This window comes from Argentina silus, assembly GCF_951799395.1.
Source record: "Argentina silus genome assembly, chromosome: X".
NCBI classification, from domain to species: Eukaryota; Metazoa; Chordata; class Actinopteri; order Argentiniformes; family Argentinidae; genus Argentina; species Argentina silus.
This window is the reverse complement of record NC_139653.1, coordinates 43,637,717-43,650,654: the sequence shown is the minus strand read 5'-3', so window position 1 is coordinate 43,650,654 and position 12,938 is coordinate 43,637,717. Positions and strand designations below refer to the sequence as shown.

The 12,938-nt window shown below is 41.5% G+C and overlaps 1 protein-coding gene across 1 annotated transcript in view; it reads right to left on the bottom strand.

The window, feature by feature from the left end:
• Positions 1 to 12,938, bottom strand: part of LOC310822404 (uncharacterized protein) — a gene marked incomplete at its 3' end in the record, with an annotated part of 56,299 nt that overhangs the window by 7,572 nt on the left and 35,789 nt on the right. Inside the window, exons 12-30 of the mRNA XM_083694742.1 lie at positions 12,064 to 12,144; positions 11,681 to 11,767; positions 11,401 to 11,448; positions 11,185 to 11,247; positions 10,455 to 10,490; positions 9,873 to 9,947; positions 6,507 to 6,551; positions 6,279 to 6,362; positions 6,117 to 6,167; positions 5,886 to 5,951; positions 5,727 to 5,771; positions 5,180 to 5,215; positions 4,934 to 5,023; positions 4,469 to 4,501; positions 4,193 to 4,276; positions 4,003 to 4,035; positions 3,791 to 3,886; positions 264 to 335; positions 102 to 134 (exon numbers count right to left, since the gene is read on the bottom strand). Of these exons, the coding sequence (XP_083550868.1) occupies positions 102 to 134; positions 264 to 335; positions 3,791 to 3,886; positions 4,003 to 4,035; positions 4,193 to 4,276; positions 4,469 to 4,501; positions 4,934 to 5,023; positions 5,180 to 5,215; positions 5,727 to 5,771; positions 5,886 to 5,951; positions 6,117 to 6,167; positions 6,279 to 6,362; positions 6,507 to 6,551; positions 9,873 to 9,947; positions 10,455 to 10,490; positions 11,185 to 11,247; positions 11,401 to 11,448; positions 11,681 to 11,767; positions 12,064 to 12,144 (1,158 nt within the window). The remainder of the gene's footprint in view (positions 1 to 101; positions 135 to 263; positions 336 to 3,790; positions 3,887 to 4,002; positions 4,036 to 4,192; positions 4,277 to 4,468; positions 4,502 to 4,933; positions 5,024 to 5,179; positions 5,216 to 5,726; positions 5,772 to 5,885; positions 5,952 to 6,116; positions 6,168 to 6,278; positions 6,363 to 6,506; positions 6,552 to 9,872; positions 9,948 to 10,454; positions 10,491 to 11,184; positions 11,248 to 11,400; positions 11,449 to 11,680; positions 11,768 to 12,063; positions 12,145 to 12,938) is intronic.

The window sequence follows — 12,938 nt, the reverse complement described above, 5'->3', positions numbered from 1 at the left end:
TATCCAGAAAAACGGTATCAGTAAACATTCAACCAATGCACAGGTATAGTACCAACACTACTGTAAATGAGATTCACGTTGTTTTTAATGAGTTGGCATACCGTATTTAGCAGCTTTGGCCGCAGGAGAATATCCTATGATGCAAAACAGGGAAATTAATTAAAACATCACTTGTGGTCTTTATAGTCAGAAACTGTATTTCAAATCCCCAAGGTAAAACATAGCACCAGTATCAAATGATACAGTGCAAGCTTATTCTGTACCTCCAGCCCCTGGTACCCCTCCTGGTACCCCACCTGCTCCTCCAGCAACAACCCCAGCACCAGGGACCCCCCCTGCACCAGCTGGGATACCTACAGTACAACATCCAAATAATATGTGTTCTGGTGCGTATTAAGCTTTGTTATTTCTTCTTTAGAAGCATTTTCAGACACAGTAAGAGACAGCGGGAAGTTAAGATGAGATCCATCTTAAAGGGGCAATCTGGGATTGGTACATCCATTTTGGGACTTTTAAATAGATGATATACATATATTGAAGAATATGACTTATACTGTAAATGTGACCTCATGACATTAGTTCAACTGTCTCACCCCATCAGAACCCCAAATATAAGGTTGTTTTACTGCATTGTTTGTACTGTAAACAAATACTGTAAAGCTGGTTAAAACTATAATTTTGATCTCATAAATGGTCAGTCCTTCTATGAATTTGAGAGTGGTTACAACTCTATAGCTCTATCCCTCAGCTGTTTACCAAAAAAATGGCAGGAAGAACGCTTATTGTTATTGTCTGAATCCCAGATTGCCCCTTTAAATCTAGGTTTGGATTTTAGAATAAGGTTGAGCTAAAATCAAATCAATGCACCATCAACACATAATGTTGTTGTACTAACTGTTTATTCATACCATATTTAGCAGCTTTAGCCGCAGCAGAATATCCTGAAAAACAAGGAAAGATACATTAAAGACATCACTCCTGATTTAAATAGTCAACCTGCATTTGAAGTCCTTGTACAATGAGCATAAAGACGAGTTTGAGCAGAGGGTCGTGTCTATAGATCTTTAAAATTAATGATAATCGAACTTATATCTAATCTTATTTTATAAAGCACTGCTTTATGCTTTTTGCTTTCAATTTACAAAATGGCTACCAGCCTCAGAGCATAGGAAGTAACAACATACTGTACCTCCAGCCCCGACACCCCCTGGTACCCCTCCAAACCCTGCTCCCCCTGGACCTGCTCCCGCACCACCTGGGACTCCTGCAGGGAAGGACACAAACATTTAATTTCAAATTCAGGTAATGCCAAACAGGAGCAACTGCCACAGATACAGGAGAACTGTCATTTCCCGACTCATTCAAATCAATGAAAGCCCAACAAAGGCCCTGGAGAACATCAAAGCAAATGTAAAACACCCTAAAAAGAGAAGATGGAGGAAATGTGAGAAGGAGCTGAGCTCAAGGCCTAGCCAGAGGATGTAGTCCTTCAGTGAGTGATGCTGCATGATTAGCAGTGTAATGCAGGGGAGACTGGTAGAGGCAGACATTGGAGGACAGGCTCATTGTAATGCATGGAATGGAATTAGGAATGGTATCAAACACACATATCAAACTCACCTTCCCCCACTAATTATATTCAAATGTGTCTGAGCAGAGCAGGCAGGCCTACCACTCTATATTTGATAAGTGTTAATGTTTGGAATGTCTCCCATGGCTGTAGCCACTGATTCTATTTAAATGTATTTAATACTGTATGTATGTTCATATTTGGAATGTCACACACGGCCCTACTAATTCTACGCTTTTCACTCACACTAACCACATTTATTCTCCCATCAAAAGTCACCAGAATTGCATGTTTAACAGATGATAGGCAATATTTTCGGTATGGTACATAAAGGGGGGGACAATTCTGTCATTGTCGGATTCAGGACAAATAGCCAAACTGCAAGGTGTTTAAATGACTCGTTGGACACGGGCAGTAAAACAGTGAAAATATATTTTGTTTTATTCTCGTGGCACATGGCACGTAAACATTTTTGATTGATTCATGAAAGCTCTCATGTCAATCATGTGAAATACATTCAAAGAGAACTCGCAGTGCCAGAGCGGAAAATTATTGACACAAACTGCACTCTCTCCTTTGTGAGCACGCTGTGTCCATACAGTATACTGTGGCCTACTGCTGAAATGTGCGGAATCAACTGAGAAACATTATATCGCAGTGAGTTAATGATCTGCAGTTTCGCGGACACACATATTCCATGTCTGACATAATTTCATGAAGCGTCCATGAAGACATGTTTTGTTCTAAATTAAGGTTTATCCAAGGACATAATTTCGAATTTCTCAGACAATCATTTGTCCTTTTCCAAATTGAAACAACAACTCATAAGATAGTCTTGCAATGTTTGTAAACATATCCATCATGCTCAACTACACCTCCTGGTGGTTGTTTTGCCAAGGTGAATGACCTGAAATAAATCTCACTAGTGCCGTCGCTGTACTCCTGCGACATCATCACACCAGTGGCCAAATTCTAAACTTCGGCCTACTGTACCATTCCTCATTCCTTTATATGCATTACAATGAGCCATTCTCCAATGTCTACCTCCACCAGGCTCCCTGGTGTAAGGGCACCACTAGCCACTTGCTTTGGCTAGTCATTCATTCTCACCGTATTTGGGAGGCTTGGCTCCCGCTCCATAGCCTGTTTGAGAATGAAAATGTTGATGTTAATGGTGTCCGCTACATTGTTTTACAGTTAAAAAGCAGCAGTGCCATTCCAGATTAGTGCACTTGATAGGAAGGATGATGATGAATATTACTGGACAGAATGTGTACAATGTGGTCTAGAGTTGAAATGGCATGTGGGGCGCTACCCCAGCACATTACACGTCACACCGACTAATCTCAGGCGGAATTCAATGGCTAATAAACAATAGTAAACAATAACACAAACATAAGCCATGAATAAGCGAAGGCGTGAGGTGAGAAGAGGTCTGAAGTATTGGCCATAGAATGCCTCCATGCCAGGGGAGGCTGGTGGAGGCAGAAGTCGGAGGAAAGGCTCATCGTAATGCATGGAATGGATGGTGTTGAGCCCATCTTCCAATTTCTGCCTCTACCAGCCTCCACTGGTCCATGCCAGAAGTTTTTGATTACCTCCAGGCAGGAACCCTCCTAGTCCGCCAGCACCGGCACCCCCTGGGACACCTACAGAGGAAATACACGGTCACAGACAGATCTATGGTAGAGCAAAGAAGGATGGGGACTGTGGGTGTTACCAGTGATGTCGTGGATGGTTTACCTGAGTAAACTCAGTTTATTTATTTTGTTGAGTAGTAGTATCTTTTTATTTTGTTGAGTAGTAGTATCTTTTTATTTTGGTGAGTAGGGATTACCAGTGTTATATGCATGTTATTTGCATTATATAGAAACATGACTCCCTTACCATATTTGGGAGGTTTGACTCCTCCTGGATATCCTGTAGAGTAAAGGAATTACTAGCGCAAGATGGAGTCTATCGTTGTGTGAATTACTGTAGTAAAAACATTATATCAACATGTTGTGACATAGTTATTAGGCTATTACATGATATATACTGTAGAGTTCAGTTTAAAATCCTTCCACAGGTACTGTATGAGTTAAGTGGGTTTCTGGGGGCTTACGTTAATTCTGTTTGAATCTTGCCATTACAGTACTTTGTTGCAATGGAAATCCCTTTGCTTTCCACATTTAATGAATATGGTGCTCTTATGTTTGTCTCTTTGCTCGCTTAACATACCCCCAGCTCCTGGTACAGCCCCCGGTACACCTCCAGGTACACCTCCAGGTACACCTCCCGGTACACCCCCGGGTACTAGTCCTGCACCTGGTACTCCTGTGTAGTAAGAAACATACAGTATAGGGACCAGGGTAAATTAAGGGCCTGGTAAATTATCAATAATCAAATGCATTAGTGAAAGCAGTACATGTAAAATTGCAAGGGGCTCATACCATATTTAGGAGGTTTCACTCCACCTGGATAGCCTTGAGTAGAAAACATAATCATAATGCAGTCATCACGCAAGGGGAGCCACACACACATGCACACACACACACACACACACACACACACACACACACACACACACACACACACACACACACACACACACACACACACACACACACAATTTCAGCTCACCTCCTGCCCCTGGTACAGCTCCTGGTACACCACCAAGCCCTCCAGTAGGGACCCCTCCGTATCCTCCAACCCCCCCTGGGACTCCTGTGGACAACCAACATCAAAACACATTTAAAAAGTGCAATTTCTGTATAATAAATCAATAAAAATAGAAAATAAAAGAAACTATCTCAATGAGCTCTTTGCCAATATTTTGACTTAGATGAAGTATTATTACTGTTCTCATTTACATACAATACTGTACACAATGGTAAAATCCATAGGAGAGAGCTTCACCGTATTTTGGTGGTTTAACTCCTCCTGGATATCCTGTTATCAAAACGACACATCACACATCATTAATGATCTCATTGCATTCTGCATCACAACAAGACTTCATCAGCTCTCTCAGACCATGTTGCTGTTTTGTAGATGTGTCATTGCATGTGGAAGTGGAAGCATGTTTGTGACTTTGTTTTGTTGATTAATAAAAAGATAATTAAAAATAATGCTGCTGTTCCCACATACTGCTGTTCCCACATACTGCTGTTCCCACATACTACTGTTCCCACATACTGCTGTTCCCACATACTGCTGTTCCCACATACTACTGTTCCCACATACTGCTGTTCCCACATACTGCTGTTCCCACATGCTGCTGTTCCCACATACTGCTGTTCCCACATACTGCTGTTCCCACATACTGCTGTTCCCATATGCTGCTGTTCCCACATACTGCTGTTATATGTTGGTTTACTGTACCTCCAGCCCCTGGGACCGCCCCTGGTACCCCTCCTGCTCCTCCGGCTACCACTCCAGCACCGGGGACCCCCCCTGCACCACCTGGGACACCTAAGGTACAAGACTCTTTCTCAATATGTGATGTGCATTTATCAGCATGAAAATAAAGTGATCACCCACAGGACAAGGTATTTTTTTTGTTTGTTTAGGGTTGTGGTTTGTTTTACCATTTACAAATGGGAAAGTATAGCTATTGTATAGTCTCACCATATTTTGGAGGTTTGCCACCTGCTCCATACCCGGCTGTAGAAACATTACACAATTATTAATGTAACCAAAGATTAACAAAGATTAGAATGGGCTCTAAAGCCATGGGACCACCAAAGGTCAACACACGTCTCTTTATCTTAAAACGACTTTAAATGTTTTAAGACGAACTATACTATGATTAAGGCTCATGCTAATTGCAAACATTTGGATGATTCTACCTAGTGTATTTCACTCTCATACTGACCAAGGATACTGTAAATCACCAGAGCCTATTCAGGCCTTCACTAGCCACAGCTCCAACAGCAGACCAGCTCCAACTACAGCCTTTTCTCAATCGTTAGGAATACCCGTATACTGAAAACGCATTGGAGGAGAAGATCTAGGTTCCTCCCCTTACATATTCTCCTCCCATGCTTTTTGAGGACAAAGCGAGTGTAGGAGGGAGGAGGGGACGTGAGGAGACAATTGAGACAGTTGAGAAAAAGGCTAATATTTGTCCTATACCGTAGTGACGTCAGAGGTCATTATACTGTATCTCTCTCACCTCCAGGGTAAGCACCTCCAGGGTAGGCACCTCCAGGGTAGGCACCTCCAGGGTAGGCACCTCCAGCTCCAGGCACTTGTCCAGGGTAGGCACCTCCAGCTCCAGGCACTTGACCAGGGTAGGCACCTCCAGCTCCGGGCACTTGTCCAGGGTAGGCACCTCCAGCTCCGGGCACTTGTCCAGGGTAGGCACCTCCAGCACCAGGTACACCCCCTGGTACGGCACCTGCACCACCCAAACCAGCAGCACCACGTGAGGCAGAGAAGGCAGAGGCAATGCCAGGAGTGAGTGCTTATTGCTCAAAGGTCACTCACACTTGTTGCCCCAGAGTCTAGGATTATAAACTACTGTTAAAGCCCAGTAAGTATGCCCTGCATGGGTAATAATTACCATATTTAGCAGCTTTAGCCTGGGCCTGAGAAATACCTTGTGTCCCCACACCTGCAAAGAGTAGAACACATAGACATTAGGTCCTTCTCAGTTCACATCTAGAGTAATTATTGTAAGCAGTATGCAACTGTATTTTAATTGTGTTTGCTCCCAAATACAAACCAGTTCCAATGGGGTATCCAGGTTTAGACCCAGCACCTCCTTTTCCCCCGGGAAGACCAGCTCCACCACCAAAGCCCCCATAGCCTAAAACACAGTTTTCATTACTTACAATGTACTGTACATGGCATGTGCACACACATACACACACCAACATAATCATCATCATCATCATCATCATCATCATCATCATCATCTGTAGATCCTGCACAAGTGAAAAGTGTAATGTACCAAAAGGAAGTTTGCCTCCAGCTCCAGCTTTTGCTCCATAGCCCCCTGTGGAGACCATGCAGACAAGAAACGTCAGCCTGATATTGTGGTATAGAAAGAGGATTGTACAGCAGTAGCACTACCATCATATGTCAAATATATAAAATAATATAAATATATATAAAATAATATAAAAATATCTAAAATAATATAGATAAGGATAGATAGAGCAAAGCTATAAGCAACAATAATCTGGTTTAAATGCTTTCAAATTGGCAGAAAATAAATTACATCCTCATATTGTTTTTTTAAAAAGCATTTGAGCAAGGTGATTAGGCCATTTCATCCATGATTTGCTCTATTAAACAAAGCTAAGTTTAGTGCCAAATCCGTTCAAAGACAGAAAACCACAAAATTGTGCTTCATTACATTCAGCAGTAAATGTTAACACATCTAAAACGGTTAGTAAATCTAATTGTCAAGGTTTGAGCCAAGTAGGTCATAGCTATTTTAGTTTTATTATCTCATCAAAAAGGGATTGGTTTATTCAACAGTATGACACAGCCATCTACAAACCTTGAGACACATCCAGTAAACTACACACTAGAAGGCAGATCTGCCTTTTCACCAGCAGGGATGGGAGTCGTGTTTCGTAGGACATGCTTCCATGGTCGTAAATGAATGCTTCTGATTTTCTGATTTATCTTCATGCTCAAACAGAAATCCACCGACAATCATTCCTGTATTGGCAAACACTGTTTCCCAATTGAGGCAGTATAACAATTGACAATTTATCTTCATTGTAGAAGGGGGGGGGGGGGTGGGGGGGGGGTCAGTCCATTCAGATCTTGCACGATAGTGAGACTAGATCTGAGAGGAGGACAAAGAAAGCTCAGTAACACTCTACTTGAAGGTGCCATCTATAAAGGATTCATAAATGGTTTATAACAAGTTTATTTTTTTGTGAATCATTTATAAACCATTATGAAAGAGTTATGACTCCTTCATTAGACATTTAGAAATCCTTTAAAGATTGCACCTTAAAGTGTTCCCGAAAGCTCTAACCTACTGTACAGTATGCCTTTGGCTGCACAACACTGTACCCTGCAAAGGACCATAACAATACTGCACCTGCATAGACTAGAGTATGTCACATTGAGTTAACATACAACTGAGATGGGGATGGTCCCTTGGGAGAAACAGGTGTGATGCAGCAAGCTTACTGTACACTACTTGACAGCAGAAGTAGAAACAGTTTAGTTGATTGCGTTTCTGAGGTATCATTATTTTCTACATTGTCTACGAAGCAGCTGAAGGGGAAAAGGCTAGAGGTATCGTTCTGATTTTGAGGTCTTCAACCAAACAATAACAAATGGAATTGAAAAAAAAAAAGAAAAAAGAAAACAGCCTTGTAAATATACTGTTGTATTCCACTGCCTGGACAAGACCTGGGCCTCAAAAAGAGAACGCTTCCTTTCTTTACAGCAGAATCCAATGACAAACCCACCATACATGACCTTAGGGAGGTACCCATAGAAGCGACCATGCACATGGCCATAATGAGGGTACGACACTCTGTGCACTGGAGGGAAATGAACTGCAATGCACGGTCAACAGCAGTGTTAGCTAACAACATACTGTATCGTGTGGACCTACTGTACTGTAACAGTACAATCACTGCACTGACTGCACACATTTGATGGATGAAGAACACTTAGGGACCATGGGACAATAAAGTTGTAATAGTTGAAAAGATATAGGGTAAGACTTTATTTGGATAATCCCAAATAGATGGTTTGTAGATGTTCAGTAGATGTTCAACTAAATGTCACCAACATTTCAACTAACTATTCACTGTAACCCTAATCCTAACCCTAACATAACCCAGGTTAACTAATGGGTTAAAAGTGATCCATTTGACTGTGCACTAGAACAACTCACATGACTTCACAGGTATTGAAACAGCGCTTCACATGTTGCCCTTTTATTTGATACTTCAAAAGCATTCAACAGGAATACTACCGGAACTATTACGGTACTTTTGGTCAAGAGAAATTGTTGTACATCTGACCTGTTATAATTTATACTTATCTCATACTATACTGACGTTTTGCTATTACTCACAGTATTTTTCTTTAGGTTACTCTGTTTTACTCTACCAAACAGGTCAGGTTTATTGGACGGATCAGGTTTTTTGAAGATGCAATGGGTGACGAGCCTCCAGGACCTTTGGACACCATAGAGGATTGGTTTTATTGTTGCACATTAGTGTGGTAGGACTGAGTCTTTCATATCCCATACTCTGGGAGTGGTCACTGTTTATTGTCATTCTTTGTGTATTTTGACTACTCATTGTGTAAACCTATTGGAAACTAGTTGAACCCTATGCTCTATGATGAACTTAGATGACCTTACTGGATCTTAATAATGTTAAGCTATTGTTTTATACTGATGGTGTTTTTATACTGTACCTTTTGATTTAGTTTGTTATTTTGGTACCGCTCTATTCTCTACTTATTCTACTGATTCTCTACTTATTCTACTGATTCTCTACTTATTCTACTTATTCTCTACTTATTCTACTTATTCTCTACTTATTCTACTGATTCTCTACTTATTCTACTGATTCTCTACTTATTCTACTGATTCTCTACTTATTCTACTGATTCTCTACTTATTCTACTTATTCTCTACTTATTCTACTTATTCTCTACTTATTCTACTGATTCTCTACTTATTCTACTGATTCTCTACTTATTCTACTTATTCTCTACTTATTCTACTTATTCTCTACTTATTCTACTGATTCTCTACTTATTCTACTGATTCTCTACTTATTCTACTGATTCTCTACTTATTCTACTTATTCTCTACTTATTCCATGGTCTCTGGTTTTGATTATTCACTGTGTTACTACTACCGTCTCCTTTTGAGTCTAACCCTAACCCTTCTCATAGCCCACCAGTAATATCTTATCTACTTATTACTTATACATGTTAGACTAAATCTAACCCAAAACCTAACCCTAGTCCTAAAACTAACCTTCATCCTTCCCTAACCCTTACTCAACCCTAACCTTAACCCCAGCAAGCTGGTGCACAGTTGTAGTTGACAGTTGATTGATAATTTGAGCAACTGTAGATAATCTATAGGGGATTATCCAAATAAAGTGTGACTGATGAATGAGCCCAAGAATGAGCCTTGGTCATAAACATAATAGTGCATTTTCTAAAGCATTTAGGAGCAGGTGGCCTTTGGATTATTGTTTAGGTTAGATACTAAATTTGTAGTCATAAATATTCAGGATAGATTTAAATTGAAGACAGAAATAATACATATTCCATTCAATAGCCATTCAAAATAGTACAAGACAACGTGGTTATATACCTTGTGCTTTGGGTGATTTGAGGGGGTATCCATGGAACACTCCTGGTTGCATTGGCCCCCCGTAACCTCGACCGCCTGAAGAAGCACAATAACAAATCACATGGCCAAGAAGAAAATCACACATTTCATTGTTTCCCCCAGTGGAATGGATGAGGTTTTATCTTGATAATAGGTATTTCAGAAAAATAAAGAAAGCCGCACACTCTGCACACTCCGATGCAATTGAATCTTGAAGAAGCAGCTTCCTGCGGAAACGTTGGTTGAATAAATGAATTGCATAGAAACAAGAGTGTGTGTTTCACCCACCAGTCTGCACCTTGCTAAACAAGGCTTTGCGTTTTCTTGTTTGTTTGTTTGTTTGTTTTTTAAATAAAGTGCCCTACGTAAGTAATGGGACAGTGAAGAATTTGTTCTTCTTTTGGCTCTATACTCCAAAAGCATTTTTTGACACCCGACAATTACTATGAGGTTAAAGTAAATATTCTAAGATTTTATTTGAGGATATTTGTGTACATATTGGTTTCACCATTTAGAAATTAAAACTTTTTTTCAGGGCACCAAAAGTAATGAAGAGATATTTACCTGCACCTCCAGGACCTTGCTGTCCCCCCCCAGGCACTGTAGACAGACAGGTGGGAATATCATATCAATATATGTCAATATATCATATATCAATATCAGAAGGCCAGATAGACAGTCTGTGAGTCATTCTCAGGCTTTTAATGTGTCATGGTGTCTGACCATGTTAAATTATTTTATTTTGATTGAATGTAGTTGTCTTGTGTGGAAGAAATACATACAGTACCAGTCAAAAGTTTGGACACACCTTGCCAAGAGTGTGCAAAGCTGTCATCAAAGCAAAAGGTGGCTACTTTGAAGAATCTAAAATATAAACCATATTCTGGTTTGTTTAACACTTTTCTGTTTACTACATAATTCCATATGTGTTCCTACATAGTTTTGATGTCTTCAATATTAATCTACAATGTAGAAAATAATAAAAAATAAAGAAAAACCATTGAATGAGAAGGTGTGTCCAAACGTTTGACTGGTACTGTATATTGTTAGTAGATGGATGCATGCAGTGATAATCAGTGATAGCAACCCCCCCCCCCCCCCCCCCCGAGTTCAAAGTGTTACCAAGTTATCAACATTATTAGTGAATACTGATTGTGTACTTATGATTTACGAAGTAGTTATATTGTCTTTGATTGTATGTTGTCAGCAGTGTCAATCAACTGTCAGCCAAGCAACAACAACAGCTCCTTTGGGGATAAATAAACTGGATTGAATTGAAATTAAATAGACTTACATGATTTGGGGTTGAGTCCATTTCCGGTGGCCACACCAGGCATAACTCCTCGACCCCCGAATCCTAGAGACATGAGATGGGATCAATGGCTTGACTGAAAATCACTCAAAATGCGATTCCATCCTGTATTGTGTGTACTGTTCTCCATCTCATAAGGGAGGATATGGTGAATCACTCTCCCTGATCAAATGTCATTCATTTTTTTAAAAGACACACCTTGTCCTGGTACAATGCCGCCTTGATAAAGTCCTGGCATCCCCACACCTGCAAGCACCACAGGGGGAGATTTATAACAGGTGTTATCAGGTGTAAAACCCACACACACATGCACGCACCAGAAAGAGGACAGAGTTTGACTTATTACACCGCCAATGCCTCTAATCAGATATCGGACACACACACATGCAGACACACACACACACACACACACACACACACACACACACACACACACACACACACACACACACACACACACATACACACACACACAAACCTGGCACTTTTGCAGCTTTTGCAGCTTTAGATTTTCCAGCACCTCCTACGCCCCCGCCAGGTAGACCAGTCTGAGGTATTACAGGTACTGACAGAGACAAGAGGGAGAGAGGGAGTGTCATTTGCACAAACAATCACATGTCCAATCATTAAAGTGTCAGACGAGTGTGTACATCTTGTGTGTGTGTGTGTGTGTGTGTCTGTGTGCGTGTGTGTGTGTGTGTGTGTGTGTGCGGTTTGAGTGTGTGTGTGTGTGTGTGTGTGTGTGTGTGTGTGTGTATGTGTGTGTGTGTGTGTTTGCAGTGTGTGTGTGTATGTGTGTGTGTGTGTGTGTGTTTGCAGTGTGTGTGTGTGTGTGTGTGTGTGTATGTGTTTCACTCTTACCCCCTGCAGGCACACCAGCTCCCCCTCCTGCCCCTCCAGGTCCTCCCCCTCCTCCAAGCACAGTTCCTCCTGTACCTGCTCCTAAGAACACACACACACACACACACACACACACACACACACACACACACACACACACACACACACACACGCACACACCAAGACAAGAATTCTGACTTGAAACACATAGAATTGACACGACTCACACACGCTCACACACAACCATGCAAAGTCACACAGTCGTACAATTATACATGAAAATACAGAACGATAGCCACAAGAGGGCCCCATGGACCGCGCACTGAGACTCCACTGTCAATAGCCTGCCCTGTGCTTCAACCTGACCTCTTTAGCAGCGTCCAGATACCTCAAACTGACTGGTGTGTGAGACAAGCAAATTTGCCCCCCCCCCTCAGTTTGTCATCAGCAAGCATGATCAAAAGGCCGACGGCCTACGCTAATCTAGCCATGAGAGAGTCAGAATGCCTGGCATTTGCCTTGCCTCATCAAATGGTTCATTTCTTTGGCTATCCCCCTGGCAGGAAATGAGCTGTCAGCTAGCTCAGCTTAGGGGGCTTGGCAGACGGATCAAAAGTTCTCATTTATTTGTTTAACCTTCCCGTTCTATCTTAAATCCGTTCCTCTGAGGAGCAGACGTTGCGCACTGCCTCTAGATATGTGGTGAGGGAGATTGAGAGGGAACATTTCAGGTTGGCGAAAGAGCGGAGGAGAGAATGTTGTTGTGTTCTTCTATCCGAGAGAGAGGGCTTTTTTTTTGGAATGGGGTTGCTCTTTTGGAATGTCTTGAACAGATTGAGAAGATAGAGTTGAGGGGATGGTTGCACAACAGCTTGTTCGTTGGAAGTCTCAGAACC